The following is a 22,643-nucleotide window of genomic DNA, read 5'->3' on the forward strand; positions in this document are numbered from 1 at the left end:
CCACTAAAATGTGGAATGCCCTACCAACAGCCGTTAAGAAATGTGAATCCATAGACTCCTTCAAAACCGCTCTTTAAGAGCACTTACGGGTGGCTGCAATTCGAAGCTAGCCCCTGTTAGTTAGAAAGTCCCCCCTCCCCCTCTATTTTCCTATCCTTTTCACATATTACCTTTTTTCTAACTGTACGATTTTCTGGTTTTGTATAATTATAAATGTGTACGGTATATTTATTTGTGATGTAAACTAGTTCATATTTTTTGTCAATCAATCAATCAATCAATCAATCAATCAATCAATCAATCAATCAATCAATCAATCAATCAATCAATCAATCAATCACTTTGCAGATTTAGATTATTATTACAAAACATATGGGCTACAGTATTCAGACCTATATACGTTTTGTCTATTTTAAAATAGCCGATCTACAAGCTCACAATGCGTGAGCTTGTAGATCTGCTATTTATTTATATATTTTTGCAAGTAGCTAAATGTGAGTACTTATTTTCCATCACTTTTATTTTGAAATCTGCCGGACTTGTACAGGGAACCGGAAGTAGCCTTGACGCAGCACGCTGTTTACTTGACAGAGCATGTTTTTAATGTTTTTCTTTTGTTTTTAGTTCGTATAGTATGATTATTTGACTTGGTTTCCCACGCGACAAGGTGACACGCTAAACACAGACTAAAGTTAGTGGACCATGATGTTCTCACAAACTGCACAATTTACTACAATGGGTTTGTTATGCTGACATGCTCTATACTTTGCTGACGTCTGCTAAGCTAATGCTACGTTTGTTGAACTTGAAGTCATCGATTCTTGGATTAATAAATAACGTTATTAATGAATCAAGAACGTTCTTCATCTACAACATAGTTACAGGGCACGGGCGGGATCCATATTTTTTTATTTGCGTCATTTGCTAAACATTTGTTTAATTTGGTAAAGCTCGGCTCCTGCTTTATTATGGTAACTAAGATTGGCTTGTCAAAAAAGAACAGATCTATAAGCTATCAACGCCCTGCGTCTCGACGCGTCGTGAGCTTGTAGATCTGTTCTTTTTGACGGGCGAGTTGGCGACACAGCCACACTGCGACGTTAGATTGAGGTGCGCTGTCAACTAAATATTTGTTGTTGCTAAATGCATCAAATGTAATATGACTCGAATATTTCATCACAATGTTTTTTTAATAGTTAACTTATTGTGATTACTATTTAATTTCATACTTTGTTAGCATCCTTTTCTGTTTGTGTTAGCATCCTTTAGGTCCTTTTGATAGCTCTGGTCCATAGCCCTATATGCCCTTTGCTGCCGTTGCATTAAGGCATTAGAGCTATGAAAGCAGAGCTAGAAGGAAGTGACAGTGGAAAAAACTAGACATTTCATGTCTTCAAAATTGACATTATAATTTTACAATGATATAGCAACCAATGAATGAATGAAGAACATAATCAGTTTGCACTTAACATTCTGTGCGTTCTAAGTTTTCTGCTACCGATAATTTTGGAAGATTATGAATAGGACATCAGAATCAACTTTGTTACATTTATACTACTATACTACAAGTTTTCGGTGGTGAGGGGGAATAAGAGTGATGCTGTGCATTTTGTTTGTAGTAGCCTGGGTTTGACAGACATCACACAACGTGGATTTGAGTGAATCCACGTTGTCAGTATGGCCAACATAATCATTGCTCTCTGTGTTTCTTGTGTTTGTTTTTCCGTAAATTAACACCCTGGCCTACTAAGGAAAAGCATTTAAACTCTTTAATGACCAGAAAACAAAACAACCTATACTGTCATGCTACTAAACCTTAAACGTGTTAAGGAGATCCTGTCACATCACACCCATCTTGTTCTAGTTGCTCCCAGTAAATCAACTTTTTAATTCTTGTAATCACACACAGACACAGTACCCTCCATGGCCAGGCACCCCCATCCCTTTGTGACCTGCTCCAACCTTACGTTCCCAGAAGGTCTATTATATATCAGCCTTTACTAGTTGTTTCGCCCCCAGGCTATGGAACGACCTCCCCTACCACCTGAAATCTGTGGCCTGTACTGGCCTCTGTGGACCTTTTCAAAAAACTTTCAAAGACCCACCTTTTTCAGACAGGCCATTGTGACCTGGTCCTGTTTCCTGTATTGATTTCTTGATTTTTACCATCGCCGACTGTTCGTTTTTTTTTATGTCTCCTTGCTTTATTGTTTAACTGTCACGTTTTGCTTTGAGCGCCGTTAAGCACTTTGTGACCCCGATGTCTGTGAAAAATGCTCTATAAATAAAATGTACTTACGTACCTAATCCATGATGTCATTGCAGAATGTCGTTCAGCTTCTGTCCCCACTGCGGGACAAAGCTGCAGCCCGATTTCCGGTTCTGTCCGTCGTGCGGTGAGAAGATTCCCTGTCCCGTTGATGATAGTCCTGGACCAGCGGTGGACGCTGCTCCTGGTCCAGTGGGTGATTCCACGTTCAGCAGCTCAATGCACAACCCCAACGGAGGCAGCTCGAGCACATCTGGCACCGCACTAGAAAGTAATGGGACTGATTTATGTGGTTGTGTGCCGCGTGTCACGCATACTGTAGGGCTGTAGGGCGATTAATTATTGTCCTACAAATAATTGCTATTAACAATTAATTGTGTTTTTAACATTGGAAACATAATATGAATGTAATTTCTGTTTGGCCTGGAAACCTGGCATCTCTCCAGTACCGTTCCATTCGTTGTTATTAAAAACAAAAAGTGAAAATAGCCAATCTACAGACACGACACAACGCATCGCCATGCGTTGTCTTGTGTCTGTAGATTGGCTATTTTCACTACTCTTGTGCGACACTACTTTTTTTTAGGCTATTTATGCCTTTTATAGTCCCGCCCCCACGAGGGCACCGGAAGAGAATTCCCCATTTCATTTTCAGACGTTTCAGAAAGTATTTATTTAAAGACCTTTAAAGGGACACTTCACCCTTTTTGCAAAAAAATATATGTTAATGACGTTTAGGAGCTTTAGAACACTTTCCTGGGGGTCTTTATGTGTGTAATATGTGGTTTTAGATATTTTATACTGTAGCAGTGAGCCTGTTGTCTCTGATGTCATGGACACTGGGCTCACTTCCTTCCTGGACTACATTTTGTCTCAGTAAGACAGCTCTCCCCCCTTTCCACAAGGAGGAGCAGTGCACCAAAGAATTATGGGAATTGTAGTCCAGGAAGGTAGTGAGACCAGTGTCCATGACATCAGAGACAACAGGCTCACTGCTACAATCTAAAATATCTAAAACCACATATTACACACACAAATACCCCCAGGAAAGTGATCTAAAGCTTCTAAACGTCATTAACATATATATTTTTGCAAAAAGGGTGAAGTGTCCCTTTAAGCCTCGGACAAAGCCAACTTGGCTCCTGACAAATCATGACAATAAACTACACAAAAAAGGTGTACACGGTGTTGTACCCTGCCCTTTTTTCTTCTCTTCCGGTGCCCTCGTGGTCCTGAAAGGGGGCGGGACTGCGATGCTCTATTGACAGTGACGACATTACAGTAGGCTGACAGGAAATGGGTTGAGAGAGATGGGGAGTGACACGCGCCAAAGGTCGTCAGGATCGGGACTCAAACCAGGCCTATAGGTGCCCGGACCGACCGCTACACTCTTGTCTAGCGATAGTGATGTGCTCCTTCTCCTGTATTTCCAGTCGGCACCCGTCCTCCCCTGCGGAAGACCCGTGGCTCTGTTCGCCTCGTCCATGAAGAGAAACCCACCTTCTGTGTTCCACTTCCCACGTCTCCTTTCACTGTTGCATCCACACTCGTTTCAGGTAAAAGAAACCAATAAACTGAACTGAGTTGTTAACCCATTTAGGCCTGACGTCGAAGTAAATAAAAAGTCTTCTGAAAGAATATATATTCAAAGATTTGTGCCACATTTTCACGATTTTTCAAAAAATAGCAGACCTACAAGCTCGTAGCGTGCCACTCGGTGGCGTGCTATGAGCTTGTAGATCTGCTATTTTTCAATAGCTAAATAATGCTTAGTTTACCCATTCTGACCGGGAACCCATTTTGGTGTTTAGCATCATGTTATGCTTTAGCTATTTAAAAATAGCAGATCTACAAGCTCATAGCGCGCCACCGAGTGGCGCGCTACGAGCTTGTAGGTCTGCTATTTTTGAAAAATCGAAGAACGACTGACATTTTTTAGAATCTGATCTCAGGTCAGAATGGGTCAATCAGACCAGTGTGTGTCCAGTGGAAACCTCGTATGAATCTGATCTCAGGTCAGAATGGGTTAAAACACCAAAACGGGATGAGCTTGGGAAGTTGGGATGGACAGAAAATGTATATTATTATTAGACAGGTGGTCTGCGAACCCCAAAGTGGTCAGCGAAGCATTCCCTGGGGCCCCCGGGGCTCTGTGTATTCCTTAGACTCACAGATGTCTCTCTTTCTCTCACACACACACACACACACACACACACACACACACACACACACACACACACACACACATACGACACACACGTACGCACATGCTTGCATCCCATCAGTGGGTGTCTCACACACACACGCACATTCGCACGCTCGACCCGTCTCTGCTTGCTCGTCCTGTGTCCTGCTCAATATGTAAATAACATGCTGCTAGTGCTAACGTTGAGCTATACAGTATGTTGAGTTGCTAAATAATACTCCTCTGTGGCTGCGTGACGTGTTGCAGCTAAATTGTGGAGAGATGTGGTTTTGGAGGCGTCATGTCCATGACGAAAACTTTATGGATGGTAAACGTTAAACAGATTTTCCAAAAAACGCTAATAATACTTTTTGATAAAGTGAAAAAGGGCTTCGATAAGACCTCCCATTAGGTAATGGTCAATGTCTGTTGTGCCATGTCAGTTGTCCAAAGTCATTGGTGCAGCCGGTGAGGAGCAGCGACATGAATTCGACACAGTATTCCTTCGTACAGACATACAGACATTTCCTTGTTTATAGGTAGATATCAGTTTAGACCTATTTTAATTAACAGTGAAAGGAAAGCAAGATATTGACTGTGTGAGCTGATTACTTGCTCTTGTGTTTCCTCGCTGTAGATGGCTATACCGTGCCCCACACATCTCCTCGGAAGGTCACGTGGAACCTGAGAGAAGAGATGGAGTCGGCTCTGGAGTCATCTTCCCCACCTGTCTCACTCTCAAGGTCTCCTCGGTCAGGTGAGATCGAGCGAATATAAAAGGCAAAACACGTAGACATTTAGGGGTGCACCGACAAGCTTACAAGTTCGCGTTGTGAGCTTGTCGATCTGCTATTCTCAGCGAAAGCTTTCCCCACTTTAACAACAAAAAAGTAAAGTAGTATAGAGCCCTGAGGGTTTATCGAAAAAAGTATTGAAATAAAATAATAGATAGTTGCAGCCCTACACACATTTTCACATTCATAAAACCACGTCCATTAAAATAGCCAATCTACATCGACACTTCTATAAAGCATGTTGCCCACCGCTACAAGCTCACAACACGTCAGCTTGTAGATAAGATAGTATTTTCGGTTATTAGTCATTTGTAGATCAATCTAGCAATATAATACGTGTGTAGTAGAAGCGTCTTCCATAAACCTGAATGAACGGTCTCGGAAATGGGTAAAAAAGGGTAATGCCTGCCTGTGATTTCTTCCATTGGTTGGCTGTATGCAACATACAGCACGTTTTCGTTTTTAGATTATGTTTAGAATACCTAGACATCGTCATTAAACTTTCAGTCATGCGGTCTTATTTATTCCGTGTGTGTTTCAGTCATGGGAAAGGAAAGGCCCTTCAAACGTTTGAAGCAGCAGGACGAAGACCAGAAGCTGACTGAAAGAACATTCAGCAACGAGGAGAACATGCTCGTAGACAGCTCTTCAACATCGCTCCTGTGCTCACCCAGCTCCAGGTCTTCAACATCGCTCCCGTGCTCACCCAGCTCCAGGTCTCCCTCTAGAGGTCAGCCAAAAACACTTACTCTCTGGTCATGTTTAGTTCCAGAAAGCTGCATCATTGAGAGTTCTCAGTCACCACCACCACCACCACCACCACCACACAACTGTCCTTTCAGTCATTTAGACTCCATAGAATCCAACATGATTTATACTGTATACTTGCATACACACGCTGATGTCACACAGTCGTAAATGGCCCCGATCTACAAGCTCACAACCGAACAGTTGAATTTACATGCTTATTTATCTGTGTGACAGCGAGTATAAATCTGGCATAACCCTTATCCATGTGACTGGTCTAGCCGTACAGTATGTAAGGGATAATGTATGGCTGAGTGGTCATTGTTTGTAGATAAATCGCTGACGCGACAGCGGAGGTGGTTAATCAGCCTGAAGGTACATAAATTAATAAATTGACCCAAAGCACAACAAAACGACTCGTATTTCCTAGCTTGGTAATGAAAGTATTCCCAGCTGCAGCACAGTCGGAAAACAAGGAAGTGGGTTAGTTGATCAAATGGAATCCATTTTCGGGTACTGTTTCGTCTATTTCTCGCTCAAATGTTTTCAAAAACATTTTTGAGAGCAATGTTTAGCTGTAAATGACACTGTGTGTGTGTGTTTACATCGTTGTCATGTTGGAAACAGCAGTAAATCAGCGGAGCACAGCAGGTGCTCCGAGGGTTTGATTAGGCATTGGCCTGTTATAGAGCGGAGCGGTCTGTTATCAAGAAATAACAGACCAATGAATTAGGCGATTGACCAATCAGAATCAAGCATTCAACCAAGCCATGTAATAATGATAGATATTGTCTCTGTCGGGTGGAAAGAAAGAAAGAAAGTTACTATGTTTACCCAGCGTAACTGGACTAAGCTCAAGAACTTGTTTACAGCCAGGCCCTGCTCATAGAACATTTCATGGTAGGGGTTCAATGCCTTGAGATTTGCTTCAAATGTAAAGTGCGTTATAAATAAAATGTATTATTATTATTATTGTTTATGGAAACCTCATAATGTCAAACTGTGACTTTTCAGGAGCAGCTTTCTGCCCGACACCGACAATATTCTAAGATTAAAGAGTATTTGAATCGCTCAAACTAGTATTTAAAATACATGTTAAAGGGTAAGACCACTTTTTTTGAGGTTTGGGTTGTGTAGTTACTTTGCCATGATGCAACTCCAAATGTGGACAAGAAATAAAAAATAACTGCTCCAGTGATTAGAAATTGATAATTTAAAATTGCTCCTCATTGACTTACATTGTAGCTAAAACAGCTCTCAAAGTCACTCTTTTAGTACGTAAACAAACCCAAACAATGTTGATTCAGACAATATAGAGCATCACCAAAACTCATGTAGTTTTATTTTTTCATAAAAATGTTAGATTCCTGTTGATTTGTCAATTTTATTGGGAAGAAAACCCGGACTGGATCCGTGGATCCGGATCCAGATCTTCAAATAGTAAAATCAACAGGAATATAACATTTTTATGAAAAAATAAAACTACATGAGTTTTGGTGATGCTCTATATTGTCTGAATCAACTTTGTTTGTGTTTGTTTACGTACTAAAAGAGTGACTTTGAGAGCTGTTTTAGCTACAATGTAAGTCAATGAGGAGCATATTTTGAATTATCAATTTCTAATCACTGGAGCAGTTAATTTTTTTATTTCTTGTCCACATTTGGAGTTGCATCATTGCAAAGTAACTACACAACCCAAACCTCAAAAAAAGTGGTCTTACCCTTTAAGGAGATTTAATTTCCTGAAAAGTTACGGAACTCCACACTCACTGGTGTCCTGCCCCGGTTGTGCCTAAAAAGATGAACTTGGAGTTTATTTTTCCAAATAAGATGAACACTTTTTGAATATTGTCACCAAGGACCTTTTGATCCTTTAATAGTCAATTAGGGCGCCTGATGGAGGGGAAAGGAACTGGTTGGAATAACGTGTTCCTTCCACGCGCTACGTCCAACAGGGGAACTCCCCCCTGTCAGGTGTAAAGGAGCAACTTGGACACTCAGGCATGAAGGAAGCATGAGTTCAAGTCCGTTGCTCTCCCCTTGTCCCCCAATGGGGACTAGGTTGGTGGAGGGTGTGTAGAGCCGAGGATCACATTAGATGATTGACACAGGGGTGAAAAATGGGTTACAAAATCGTGGGATAAAAAATAAATAAAAAAATATATATGGTCAATTAGGGGCCGGTATGTCGAAGCCATTTGAACATTTGCTTCATGATTCATTATTTATTTGCTATGAATTATGAATTATGACTGATGAAATATGGTATGATGAAATGTTTTACCTTGGGCTTATTTTGTTTATTATTGCTTACCATCTGATTATGCTCAGTGATTATGGTGATGTGATGTCCAATACACATGGAGTGACGTTTACTTATGTAGGTGTCACTCTGATGGGTCTTCCTATGCTTTCTATGGCATAAGCCAAATTCCAATACCCAAAATCTCAGCCACTCGCTCACTCACACTCGGTCACTACAGCATGGCAAAGTATGGTGAAATTGGTGACCTGCCGAAATATGTTACCATCTTGTGGACTTCACACAACTACATGGAGGTCTTTAAATATGTGGCCTGAATACCGCTAGGTTGAACTTTGCTAATGAACAAACTGCAACGATTTTCATTCGGACACTGACATTATGTGATTTTCACATTATTTCAGCAGGTCACCAATTTCACCGTAACACCACCATGCTGGAGTGAGCGAGTGTGAGTGAGCGAGTGGCCGAGATTTGGGGTATTGGAATTTGGCTATAGGCAGCTCCCGGCAGGATCCGCCGGGATAATCTAGATGCAGCTGCGCGACATGAGACTAATTAATTAAAGCGAGAGAGAGGAGTGTGTGTGCGACTGTGCATCAATTTAACAAAGGTGCAGACGATCAGAAATCAGCAGAGAGTGATCGACGTTTGCGCTAATCTATGCGTCATGTTAATTGGCCATCATGTTAACACATGTTGGCTGTGATTGGCTGTCATGTTAACACATGTTGGCTGTGATTTGACCGTCATGTTAACACAAGGCAGATTGTGATTGGCTGTCATGTTGGCCACAGGCAAAGGGAAGGCCAAGAAGAACAAGCGCAGCGTGAACGCTCTGGAGCCGCTACAGGAAGGGGAGGAGCTCACCGACACCACAGGCAGGAAGTGGAGGCTGATGAAGCTGCTGAGCCAGAGCGCCACAGAACTCTTCTATGAAGGTGAGCATAATTGCCCCCTTGCATAAGGCAGTGATTCTCTGCCTTCTTGCATAAGGCAGTGATTCTCTGCCTTCTTGCATAAGGCAGTGATTCTCTGCCTTCTTGCATAAGGCAGTGATTCTCTCAACCTTGTTCGGGATCAGCTGGGTGGGCTCACTTGTAACATCTCGAAACACGGCATCTGGGACCCCCAAACTGCACGGTCAAATCCTCAATGTCAATTTATAGGACCACTTCACCACTTTTCAACCTATCTTCCTCATTAATAATCATGATAAAATGGCACGATTTTCTTCTACCCAGTCTGTGTCTCATAGGAGGGCTGTGGCCAGTTTAGAAACCGTCTTCCAGTGACATCATCATTAAGAAGATTTTTTTTACAAAAATGTTTAGATTTTCATTATCGTGAGAACGATGGCTTCCATTTTCGCATTGCCACTTTTCAGGACTAGAAAGCCTGCAGTTTCCATTAGCTTGTATTCCCCATCGATGATGTCACTGGAAGACGGTTTCTGAACTGCCCACAGCCCTCCTATGAGACACAGACATCTGAGTAGAAAAAGATTGCACCATTTTTTCATGATTATTAGTGAGGACCTATTATGTATATGAAGAAAAGTGGTGAAGTGGTCCTTTAAGTCAGAGTACAAATGGAGGGTCGATTTGGTTCCATCTATACACTCAGAGTTACAGACCTCTAAGGGTCCATTTGGTTAGATTTACAGACCCCGAAAAAAGTATTAGTATCTCCAACTCTGGGTGTAAGTCACACCGCCTTTACTTTGCACGATCATGCTAATGTCCGGTATTTGTAATAATTTGACATGCGTGAGAGATTTCTATTAGTTTGTCATCTAAATAATTTGTGTGTAGCTTACAATATGTCAGGCGTGGGAAACTTTGAAAATGGAGAGGGCCACTATAGTGCCACATCCACACCAGAGGGCCACTTAGAGTTTGAATTGGAAATGGAATCCTGAAAAGTAACATGTTTATTTAATTTCAAATGCAGTTTTAGGTCACTTTACTGAACTTAAATGCAAATACATTGGACATAACATAAAACATAAAATTCTAATACTAGTCATTCAGCTACTAATATAGACAGAAGTAATTTAAAGTCATTCAATTGTAACAGCTGAAATACATAATATATCAATATTTGGATAATATTGATATATTAAGTGAAGGCGGGGGCCGCCAGTTGCCCATGTATTTTGTATTGTTTTTCTCAACACTTGCCTTCGTCCTACATTACATATCACACACGTCTTCATGTTTCCCCCCCCCCCTCCCCAGTCGCATCGGTGTCTGGTTCTAAGGGTTCAAGCCATGTCCTCAAACTGGTAAGTTCATTCAGAAGGTATCACTTGATTGGAGTGCCCTGTTTCAGTCAATGAATTAGGACTTTTTGAGTGGTGCAACCGCTCCAAGGAAACAGCAATGTCTGTGTTTTAACCTATGTGACTTTAACCTATATGTGACTATGAGTAGCAGTAGGGGCAAAAGTGGCGCTGTTGTGCCAGAAACAGAGACAGAGAGATAGTGCTGCACTGTTGCCTGCTAATGAGAGAGGGGGGGGGGAGTTGCACTACTCAGTTCACACGGGTGTGATTTAAAAAAAATATTTAGGTTATTAAATAAACGTCATCATAAATTATTTAACCTGTTTAGACCTGAGGAAGTGTCTGTGTCACCTCATAGCTTTTAACCACTTTTAACCATTTTATGAAACTATAATTGTTGAAAAATAGCAGATCTACAAGCTCATAGCGTGTAAATTTGTACATTTCTGAATATATATTCACAGCGAACATTTTTAACTTGTATCTCTTTGCTTCTGGGGGGGTCCCTGGTACAAAACATTATACAGATGGGGGCCTGCCGGCCAAATACAGTTAATGTTTGGGGTTCTTGACATGAAATAGTTTGAGAACCACTGACGCATATATAGAAATGTTTTTCAGAATCTGGTCTCAGGTCTTAATGGGTTAATGGCCAAGTTGAGTTTAGGGGGGAAAGTTAAGTAAGGAGGCACTTTGATGGAAAGCAGACTGAAGGTTATTATAATTGTTTGGCATCGCTGAGCATCATTGGCCTTTAACCCATTCTGACCTGAGATCAGATTCATACGAGGTTTCCACTGGACACACACTGGTCTGATTAACCCATTCTGACCTGAGATCAGATTCTAAAAAATGTCACAGTCGTTCTTCGATTTTTCAAAAATAGCAGACCTACAAGCTCGTAGCGCGCCACTCGGTGGCGCGCTATGAGCTTGTAGATCTGCTATTTTTCAATAGCTAAAGCATAACATGATGTTTGTCACCAAAATGGGTTCCCGTTCAGAATGGGTTAAAGCGATATCACTTTCTAATATTTAAAAGCCATGAAGCCACGCTTGGAGATTGTCCTAAATACATCTCATCTTCTCTGAAGTGGGACTCTGAGCCCTATACCACCACACCCGGTCAAGTGGTTTCCCCAAATCCAAGGTACCAAAAGTTAGCTCTGAACTTGGTAGATCTGCTTTTGGCTTCTGTGGCCCCTAATACATGGAATAACCTGCAAACGACATTTGAAACGGACCACATTGGTACCCTTGAGTCGTTTAAAAACCTTAGTGAGCATACAGACCCCCACGATATGTAACTATTTTTTAGATCATTTTGAAATTTGTCTTAGCTTTCTACTTTTTTATTTGTAAACCTATGTAATTCACATATCTTTTATTTTTATTTTCCTGATCTTCTGATGTATTGTGATGCCAAGGCAATATGTATACAGTATAATTAAAAGTGAATGGCTGTCTCTGTTCCCTTAGGGAGCTAAAGACGGGCGAATCTTCAATGAGCAGAATTTCCTGCAGAGAGCTGCAAAACCTTCATCTGGTAACACTCACCATTTACTGATGACACAGTGTTTTAACACGAGTCCTTCTTCTCCATATGATTTCATCGCAAAAAGAAACCTCGTGTATACTTTTATATAATAATTCAAAACTTCACCCGATGTTCCCCTATTATTATGACATGACCAGAAAAGGGACGGTACGGTTCATGTGGTTAAACAAAGTGACTGGGTAAAGAGGCTGTAGTATGATTAAGTAGGGCATTAATTAACAAACAAAAAAGGTTAGAATATGGAGATAAGAGGTTTCTGCCCGACAGTGACAATCTGATGCTATTGATCTGTCTTTAGTGGACAAGTGGAAGAAGCGCCTCAAGATGGATTTCCTTGGCATTCCTTCGTGTGTGGGCTTTGGTCTGCATGCAGATAACTACAGGTTTGTTTGTCTGCTTAATGTTTTTATGTTTAGAGGCTGTGACGTCGAACTACAGGTTTGAGAGAGAGAGGTGTTTGTCTGCTTAATGTTTTTATGTTTAGAGGCTGTGACGTCGAACTACAGGTTTGAGAGAGAGAGAGGTGTTTGTCTGCTTAATGTTTTTATGTTTAGAGGCTGTGACGTCGAACTACAGGTTTGAGAGAGAGAGAGGTGTTTGTCTGCTTAATGTTTTTATGTTTAGAGGCTGTGACGTCAAACTACAGGTTTTAGAGAGAGAGAGGTGTTTGTCTGCTTAATGTTTTTATGTTTAGAGGCTGTGACTTCGAACTACAGGTTTGAGAGAGAGAGAGGTGTTTGTCTGCTTAATGTTTTTATGTTTAGAGGCTGTGACGTCGAACTACAGGTTTGAGAGAGAGAGAGGTGTTTGTCTGCTTAATGTTTTTATGTTTAGAAGCTGTGACGTCGAACTATACAGGTTTGAGAGAGAGAGGTGTTTGTCTGCTTAAAGTTTTTATGTTTAACCCTGTAAGACCCGAATATATTTCTACTTGCAAAAAAGAGATTTCAACCTTATACTACTACTTTGTACTACTAGGACTATGTAAAAAAAAAAAAAAAAAAGATGAAAATGTTATGCACATAATATATATAATATAATACATTAATAATTTACATTTGGGTGATATCTTTTACAATAATGAATAAAACATGTTCTAGACATTCTAATGATCACAAAAAAACATATTACAATTATTTTACTTACTTTTATTAGGGTTAAAGGTTAAAAATTGTTCAAAATTGCGTCCAGACATTTTTAATTTGTGTGAAATTCAGCCTCTGGGGGGTATTTATATGCAAATTACATGACCAATGGCATTGCAATGGCATGGCTATGAACATCACTGATGACGTTTAGGTGAAAAAAATTATAATAATTAAGTAATTAATTAAAATATATATGTTACCGAAAAGCAACGCTGGGTCTCACAGGGTTAAAGGGTGTGACACACCAAGCCCATGTTAGGCCTCATGGCGGGTACTGTAGCTATTGCAGTGGTCCCTAAAAGGCAATCTAATGAAAACCTCAAACAAATTGCAACAGAAACTCATTGGCGTTTTTTTTTCATAACTATGTTATTAACAACATAATCCCAGTGGTGGAACATATTGGAAAAATGCTAAAATATGATGGTACAATTAATATACTATCAGGCAACTCATATTGCCAAAATTTGATTCTGATTTAACCCATTCTGACCTGAGATCAGATTCATACGAGGTTTCCACTGGACACACACTGGTCTGATGAACCCATTCTGACCTGAGATCAGATTCTAAAAATGTCAGTCGTTCTTCGAATTTTTCAAAAATAGCAGACCTACAAGCTCGTATCGCGCCACTCGGTGGCGCGATATGAGCTTGTAGATCTGCTATTTTTCAATAGGTAAAGCATAACATGATGCTAACACCAAAATGGGTGCCCGGTCAGAATGGGTTAAGTAGCATGTGGCGTGTCAAACTAGGTGGTTTTCATGATTCTGAATCGATTGCAAGCATCTTGTTTTGCACGAAAAACAATCCTTGGGCTAAGAACGGCAATAGCCACTTGCCCAAAATGTGATAACCATTAACAACCTTACTGTATGTATATTCTATGTTTTTAGGTTTCTGATTTTCCCCAACATGGGCCAACCTCTCCAGTCTAGCATGGAGGATGAGGAGCTGCTCTCTGAGAAAGTGATTCTTCATCTTGCCTGTACAATAGTAAGTTGCTGTACTGCTGTTAACCCGAAGGGCTGCTAAAGACACATGGCTACTATGGCTGAAACTTTATTGATCACCGGTAGTTTGTTTTCATATCATTTTCATCTTCCATTAATTAAATAATCTGGGAAGCACATTTTTTTCCTGTTTTTTTGTATTTTTATCATTTTCATCTTCCATTAATTAAATAATCTGGGAAGCACATTTTTTCCTGTTTTTTTTTTTCAAATCAACAAATCAACAAGAACTATCAAAACCAGTTATTTTATTAGAATCAATTGTTAAAAAACAAACAAACAATTACATTGATTTGGCAGAGGCAAGGAAGCAACCAGGTGCTCAGGAGGTGTGCAGGTATAAAATAATGTAAAAATTGTAAAAAGGTGCTCCTGGGATCAATCGAGATAACACACATAGAACAAAGCGGAGATCCGGGCACACTCAATGTTAAAAAGGAGGAAAACTTTATTGAACCGACATGTTTCGACCTATTATGGTCTTCATCAGGGCTGAGTAAATTAAATTAAATTTGATTTGTTCAATTGAACTGTTGCACCCTTAATGTCTCTAAAATGTGAGGCCATTGAATGGTAGCCTCGGAAACCCAGACGTTTTTTATTTCCAGGGAGAAAAAAAAAAGTCTGGGTCTGAGTCCACTTCAATTCGGCATAGAGTAGCGCAAACATTGCTCACTCTCTGCTGATTTCTGATTGTCTGCACCTTTGTAAAATTGACATACACACGCACACATGTACACACACACGCTCCTCTCTCTCTCTGTCGCTCTAAGTAATTAGTATCATGTCGTGCAGCTGCATATATTCTCCCGGCGGATCCTGCCGGGAGCTGCCTATGCCATATAAAGCATAGGTGAGTTCCAGGCTAATTGAATGGTGTCCTTTATGTTCATGTTTTGCCCTCACAGTTGGATGTGCTGGAATACATCCATTCCAATGAGTACGTTCATGGGGACATACATGCAGAGAACGTCTACATCACGCTAGATGAGCACTCACAGGTGAGAGATATTCTCCATCATGTTACAACTGAACATCCCAAACTGAACTGTATGCATTGACTTCAGAGCCAGACTGATGCCATGATTTATTTTAGTCAGATGCTGATCCTGACCGCACATTTAGGCCTGAGTTAAAAACATTCACTTTGAAAGAATACATATTCAAAGATTTGCGCCACATTTTTACGATTTTTCAAAAATAGCAAAAGCTCGTGGTGCGCCACTCGGTGGCGTGCTATGAGCTTGTAGATCTGCTATTTTTCAATAGCTAAATTATAACATACTGTTTAAAACACCAAAAGGGGTTCCCGCCCTAAATGGGTTAAACGGTCTTAGAACAAGTGGTTCTCAAACTTGTTCATGTGAAAGTCCACCCAAAATTTATATGCATTTGGCCACGGACACCCACCTGAAAAGGTTTTGCCAGGGACGCATTTCTATATATTTTGAGAAAGTTCCAAAATAGCAGATGTACAAGCTTGCATTGCTGCATGAAGTGACTGCTGTGAGCTTGTAGATCTGCTATTTTGCATGAAGTGGTTACGATGACTGATGCTAAATTAACTACTTTTGCTGGGGAGTGGGGACCCCCCCCTGGAACACGACCCCCCCCCCCTCCATCTTTAGATAGACAAACATTAAAATGAAGTACATATCTTTAAAACTTCCAACATGAAAAGAACATTTAACTTTAATTATACATACAATACAATCAAGCAAACAAGTAAATATAAAATAAACGCATGAACTGAACTATTTAAAAACATATATCTAGCCGGTCTATTTAGCTGTTAGATCGACTCGAATAATGTCTGATTATGTATTGGCATAAACCGATTATTTGACATTCTTTGTGATCTTGTGTGTGTGTACTGTAGGTGTACCTTGCAGGATACTGCCATGCGTTCCGGTACTGCCCTGGTGGGCAGCATGTGGAGTACCGCGAGGCCAGTCGAACACTACACGAGGGTGCAATGGAGTTCATTAGTCTGGACTCCCATAAGGGAGCAGGTCAGTCTCACAAGAGTCATGCTGTCATATCTGTGTACGTTAAAGCAATAAGCCACACAAGGCCCTGGTTCAAAGACCCCCAGCAGAGTGGGGTGCCCGGGTGTCTACATTCTAGAACACTCCTATAGGGCGAGGTTGCGTACACGCATCCGCCAGGGTGACGGCAGACTGCTGGGCGAGCGCTGGCGCTTTGGCATGGGGAGGGGTCAGATCAACATATGGAATGAATTCTGTACTGGCCATATATGGAGCGTGTCTTGAGTGTTCAGGGTTTGATTATGTCATCAACATAATATGGAATGTCAGAACAGGAAGGACGGGTGGGGTAGGAACAACATATGGAATGTCAGAACAGGTCAGCTCCATATATGGAGATCCTTTTTTTTTTTCATATATTTTTTATCCCACGATTTTGTAACCCATTTTTCACCCCTGTGTCAATGTGATCCTGGGCTCTACACACCCTCCACCAACCTAGTCCCCATATATGGGGGACAAGGGGAGAGCAACGGACTTGAACTCATGCTTCCTTCATGCCTGAGTGTCCAAGTTGCTCCTTTACACCTGACAGGGGGGAGTTTCCCTGGTTGGCGCGTGGAAGGAACACGTTATTCCAACCAGGGGGGAGGCAGTTTATATATATGGAGATCTAAGGGTTTGAGGTCCGATGTAGAGTTGCTGGCCGGCTCCATATATGCAGATCTAGGTGATCCAGTCTTCTCCATGTATCACAACACTGACCTCATCTAGGGTTAGATGAGGTCAGTGTTGTGATCTTCATATATGGAGATGGCCATACTGTATATGATGGCGTGACGTGTCACGAGGCGTGTTGTCACGAGGCGTGACCATGGAGGCGTGATGTCACAAGTCGTGACCATATATGGAGGGCTTTGGAGGCTTGACTAGCGGAAAATGCGACCTATGGTCGCAATCAAGAATAACTAGTTTCACTGTTTACAGACACAGGACTATAGAGCGTCGCAGTCCCGCCCCCTTTCATGACAACGCCCAGGAAATGAATCCCAATGCATTTTTCCCATAAACATTTCAAAACTTATTTATTTAAAGACCTTTTTTAAGCGTCGTACGAAGCCAACTCTTGTCGTGACAAACCATCACGACAACACACACAATATTTTGGACCAAACAAATAATTATAAAGAAGAAAAACAACCAAAAAAGTGTCGTAACCTGCCGTTTCTTTCTACTTTCTAATTCTTTGTTTGGCCCGAGTTTTTGTTGTCATGATTTGTCACGACAAGAGTTGTCTTTGTCCGCGGCGTAAACGTCTTTAAATACCGGTAAATACTTTTCTGATAAGTCTATGAGGAAAATTAACGGGGATTTCTTTTCCGGGTCTCTCGAGGGGGGCGGGACTGCGACGCTCTATAGCTGTCCACCTTCTAAGCAGAATGTCTTCTAGGTACAGCATGCTGTGCACTGCAGGTTAATATCAGTCAAAACATCTTGCAGGGCCATCTCGACGCAGCGACCTGCAGTCTCTGGGCTACTGTCTGCTCCGCTGGCACACAGGAACACTGCCGTGGACGGCCTTGACCAACGCTGACCAGATAGCCAAAGAAAAACACAGGTGAGAATACGAGTTGTGTAACGGTATAGCATTCATGGACTGATGCCGTAAAACGAGAGAGACAAAAATGTACAGAAACGGTAAAGGAAGATAGTCACATATACAGCTTGCGTCACAGCGTGTTTCGGAGCTTGTAGCTTGGCTATCTTTGGTATTCGTCGTGTACACAATATAATGGGTTTTAAGTGGTTAAACGCTCCTTTATATTTTAGGTACATGGATGACGTCTCTGCACTCTTGAGTCACTGCTTTGGGAAGAAGAGAGTTTCGGGTGAGTTTAAAATATGCATTTATTTATTTGATTGATTCAATCAATGCTTTATTAGTCAGAAATGTAAACGGCATAGTACAGTAAGACATTTAGGCTAAAAGTATAACGCACAAAAAAAGGCATGGGGAATGTATTCAATTCATCAACATAGCATAAACAATTAACAATAAAACACTGTTATGTACAAAGGAGAAAAAGGGATGAACGGCGGCAGTGAATGGCACCTCTTTTCTATGGGAATGGCAGGCCAGTTCTTTCTTTTGTGGCTTTATTTTATTTTATTTTATAGAGGGATAGGTATACACAGTAGGCTGACAGGAAATGGGGAGAGAGATGGGGGGGTGACACGCAGTAAAGGCCGTCGGGATCGGGAGTCGAACTCGCGGCACACTGCCAGACTGGATTACCAGCCAAGGTGCCATGATTTACATGATTTACATCCTTTGATGGAAGGTGTCGGCCATTCCACATTTGGTAGTTTTACAAGGTGTTCGCTTTGCCTATATCAGTGGTTCTCACCTTTTCAGTCTGTGACCCCCAAAAAGATTCCTATTTGAACTAGGGACCCCCACCCCACTCTGACAAGCGCTTGGAAATGTAAGAGTCGAGGCGTTCCAATTTGTTTGTCTCAGTTCCACAGATAAATATTGCTGCAAGGCGTGAGCTTGTAGATCGGCTATTTTCTTCTATTTTTTGCTTCTTATTTATTTGACAATTTGGCCAATGTTTGACCAGTGTTTTTGTAGTACAAACAACTTCATAAATAAAAAGAATAGAAAAAGAAATATACAATAAAAAGAGTTCCAGAGTTTGCTTAGAAGACCATACAGACAAGTGTGCCAATGGTTCCACAGTCTAGAGGAGAACCTGACTGTGTCTGTGTGTGTCTGTGTCTGTGTCTGTGTCTGTGTCTGTCTGTGTGCGTGTAGCTGCTCTGCAGACCTATCTGACGTCTGTGATGGCTCTGGACTATTCGGAGACACCAGACTACACTGGGCTGAAGGCGGGGCTTAGTGGAGCATTGCTGCAGCTGGGGGGGTCGCTGGAACAAAAGCTACATTTCTAAGTGAGACCCACACACACACACACACACACACACACAATAACCGAGAACAGTTTTTTATGTCAACAAATCACCCGCTAAAAATACAAACACACCTAACAATGTGCTGCATCCTGATATTTTATCGGCTATTTTATGGATGTTGGTGTTTATTTTTGGATGTTTTTTTGTTGTTTTTCTTGTTTCAAGTCTCAACTTGTGGAGCAGATGGCGTGTGCTTATTGGCAGGATACGGAACCCATTTATATTTCAATGAAGCACTAGCTGTCTTTATAACATGACAGGCTTAATGTTCCTTCAAAACGGCAAAGCCTACGTTCTACACATCAGCCTAAAACACGTGCATGAAACTTGAACATCAAGTGTGTTGTTGCCGTCCAGATAATTGTGCTTCCATTTATGTTCATTATGTATAGCCATCGATTTTATGGAATATTATAGTTGCATAGTGAACACAGGCTAGGTTATGGCATGACATTATGTCACTATTTATGTCACTGGTGTCAAACATCAGGTTCGGGGACCATCAGCCATGGGTGGCCACTGGCATATCTCTAATTCTGAGGGCCCTATCTTGGGCCTAAACCTTTTCGGCATTTTTACATTTTGTTTTTACAAAAATAGTTAAAATAGCAAGCTCACAACCTGTCGATTGGCTATTCTTACCGTTTTAAATGTTTTTCAAAATAGTTAAAAACAGAAATGGCCCTAAAATGTTTAGGCATAAGGACGCAGCATGGAAGACCTCAGAGTATACTACAGATGGAACCAATTGAACCCTCACGGTTCTCTAACTCTGAGAATGCACAAATGGAACCAAAATGGACACTTACGGTTCTATAACTCTGAGAGTGTACACTGTACAGCATATGCAACCATTCTGTACACGTGTAGATTAGGTCATTGAGATGTGTAGAGTAAGTAAGTGGTACCAATGGGGCTTTGCAGTCATCAAACTGGTGGTGGTCCTTGGAATAAAAAGGTTGAGAATAACTGTTCTATGTCAGCAGAATGTAAAGTATTGTGAAGAATGAATACTGTTAGATATTTTTTTTCTAACTTGTTTATGGTGATTCGTCGCACAGGCTAGAGTGTATTGTCACTTTACTGCGTGAGGGGCAGGTTTGGTTAATGCATCAATGTTTTAATACTCCATAATGTCATGCACTATTCACTAAACCCATTAATAGGACCGTTGGGTGTAACATTTAATTTGTGGTGATTTTATGGTTCATTAGTGTTATTGAAGTTACAAAGTTATTTTTTTGAATTTTAAACGAGTGTTTTTTTCTGCTATTGCTGTGATGTTAAGATTAAAATGTTTTACATGAATATACGTTCTTATGTTTGTCTGGTCGTGTCCCACACTGCTTGCATGAATAGTACATATAAATGTACTGTACAGTTTGTACAGTACATGTAGCACTATATCCTGACCATAGATCACTAGAATAGGTCATACATGGGGTCTAGGGACCATGCAGGAGTCCAAATGGACTGTGACGGGTCTCTGAGAGAACCCAGAGTTAAAGGACAACTTTGGGTTTTTTCAACCAAGGTTCATGTTTTAGGTTGTTATTAGAGAAACTAAAAGGTGAGTCTTAATTTTCTTTCATTTGCTGCTTTCTTTTGTTTTGGGTATTTTAGCAGTTTTTGACAGGGGGGCGGGGGCATTCGAGCATGGGGCTAAATATGTATTGTTTTACAAAATATTATGGCGATTTATTATTTTATTATTTACTATAGTCCTAATAAACCCCAAGAAATTACATCTGACCACATTAGATAACAGGATCTATTGAATGTGACAAACTGACATATTGAGCCTATACACACAGTATAAGCCTTCCCCCAGTAGGTAGATCACATTCAGTAGATCCTGTGATCTTCTGTGGCCAGATGTAATTTCCTGGGGTATATTAGGACTATAGTAAATAATACAAAAATAAATCACCATACAATGTTATATATATATATAAATACATATTTAGCCCCATGCTCGAATGCCCCCCCCCCTGTCAAAAACAGCTAAAACGAAAGAAAGCAACACATGAAAGAAAATTAACACTCATCTTTTAGTTTCTCTAATAATAACCTAAAACATGAACCTTGGTTGAAAGAAACTAAAGTTGTCCTTTAAATTAAAACGGAGTATATTACTGTGTATATTGGGGTCGAGATGGGAAAAGAAAAAGGGCACAAACTGGGGGTCATTGAAATGGAAAAGGTTGAGATTCACCGGTACAGTAAAATACTTGTTTTTCACTGTTCATTTATTTTGGACCTGTAGAGTAGACTTGAAGATGATTGCTCCCATCCAAAGGAGAGATTTCTGATCCAAATGGACAACACTACCTCATACCTGGGACTTGCAAGTAAATTACCTTTAATATTTGATGAATTTCCTCTTTCAAACCAATGGTTTGTTGACCAACATCAAAATGAAAAGAAAAAAATGAAATGATAGGCTAAAGGCTTTTTCATTATACATTACAAACCGTACACACTAGATTTGCTTTGAAATATATATATATATATATTTTTTTTTTAACTTTAACTTTTTATAATTCAGTTTACTGTGGATTGTGGAAACACATTTTTATTTTGAAATGTTTTGTAGTTTTTTAGTTATTTAACTTAAACGTCCAATGCAATTACATCCAGACAGTGTATTACTCGTTTTAAAAAATAGTTCTGTAATCAACATCAGCTTTGTTTGGATTAACGAGCAGCTATGCGAGACATGGCCAAAGCATTTCAGAGGGTCCTGTTGAGGACCCCTGTGTTAAGGGGTTAGTACTAGTGTCCTGTCATAGACAGACTGGAAAACTGACGTTTTGCCGCCATCTAGTGTTCACCAGGCAGACACTGCATGTGTCTGAAGATAATTTTGTGTGCTGTAAAATAAATCAGTGATCCTCAAACCTTTTCATGTCAAGGCCGGCCCCCAAATGAATGTATACTTTATAATTCTCCACTGACCCCCATCTGGAAATATATTGTACCAGGGACCCCCAGAGAAGATTTATGTTAAAAGGATCCAAAAGTCCAAAAGTCCAAAGGCCGCAAGCCCCTAAAATGTCAGTATTATTTTGAAACGATTACAATTCTATTTTGTAACAGACTACACGACTAGTCTAAAAACCAAGGAAACAAACGGTTAAAAACCACATTTCCAACTTAGGCCAAACCTCAATGAACAAAAACATTGTTGATTAATGATGAAGTTACAAAATGAGTCTTCATTCACACAATGTGAAGAGAACATAATAACAAACAGATTATCACAGGTGGAATAAATATGTAAATGGTTAATACTCATGGGGCCATATCACTTTCTCTTGGAACAAGCAATACCATACCTGCAATCTTGTTCAAAACAATGAAAATAACTAATTATATTTTGATTAGTATGACCATGACGGGCCGCAGATACA

The 22,643-nt window shown here is 40.6% G+C and overlaps 1 protein-coding gene across 3 annotated transcripts; it reads left to right on the forward strand.

Moving 5' to 3' along the window:
* Positions 1-551: 551 nt before the first annotated feature.
* vrk3 (VRK serine/threonine kinase 3) lies at positions 552-20,542 on the forward strand. 3 transcript variants are annotated; one of them, XM_080764658.1, is made up of 16 exons: positions 552-691; positions 2,326-2,540; positions 3,703-3,825; positions 5,092-5,211; positions 5,790-5,978; positions 9,056-9,199; positions 10,499-10,545; positions 12,024-12,090; positions 12,401-12,485; positions 14,150-14,249; positions 15,175-15,267; positions 16,146-16,278; positions 17,755-17,872; positions 18,085-18,143; positions 19,073-19,209; positions 19,396-20,542. In XM_080764658.1, exons 2-15 carry the CDS (start codon positions 2,327-2,329, stop codon positions 19,207-19,209), a joined length of 1,629 nt encoding a protein of 542 aa, XP_080620784.1. In that variant the 5' UTR covers positions 552-691; position 2,326; the 3' UTR covers positions 19,396-20,542. The 3 variants fall into 3 exon arrangements, with proteins under 3 accessions (XP_080620784.1, XP_080620785.1, XP_080620786.1); XM_080764660.1 differs by having other exon boundaries at positions 581-667; XM_080764659.1 differs by having other exon boundaries at positions 19,073-20,542.
* Positions 20,543-22,643: the final 2,101 nt, after the last annotated feature.

Source organism: Protomyctophum bolini (assembly GCF_963924005.1).
Source record: "Protomyctophum bolini genome assembly, chromosome: 1".
Lineage (NCBI taxonomy): Eukaryota > Metazoa > Chordata > Actinopteri > Myctophiformes > Myctophidae > Protomyctophum > Protomyctophum bolini.

Coding starts and splice junctions, on each gene's coding strand:
- vrk3 (XM_080764659.1), top strand. CDS start 2,327: ATGTCGTTCAGCTTCTGTCCCCACTGCGGGACAAAGCTGCAGCCCGAT. Junction 10,546..12,023: donor CAAGCCATGTCCTCAAACTG/GTAAGTTCATTC, acceptor CTGTTCCCTTAG/GGAGCTAAAGACGGGCGAAT. Junction 15,268..16,145: donor CGCTAGATGAGCACTCACAG/GTGAGAGATATT, acceptor TGTGTACTGTAG/GTGTACCTTGCAGGATACTG.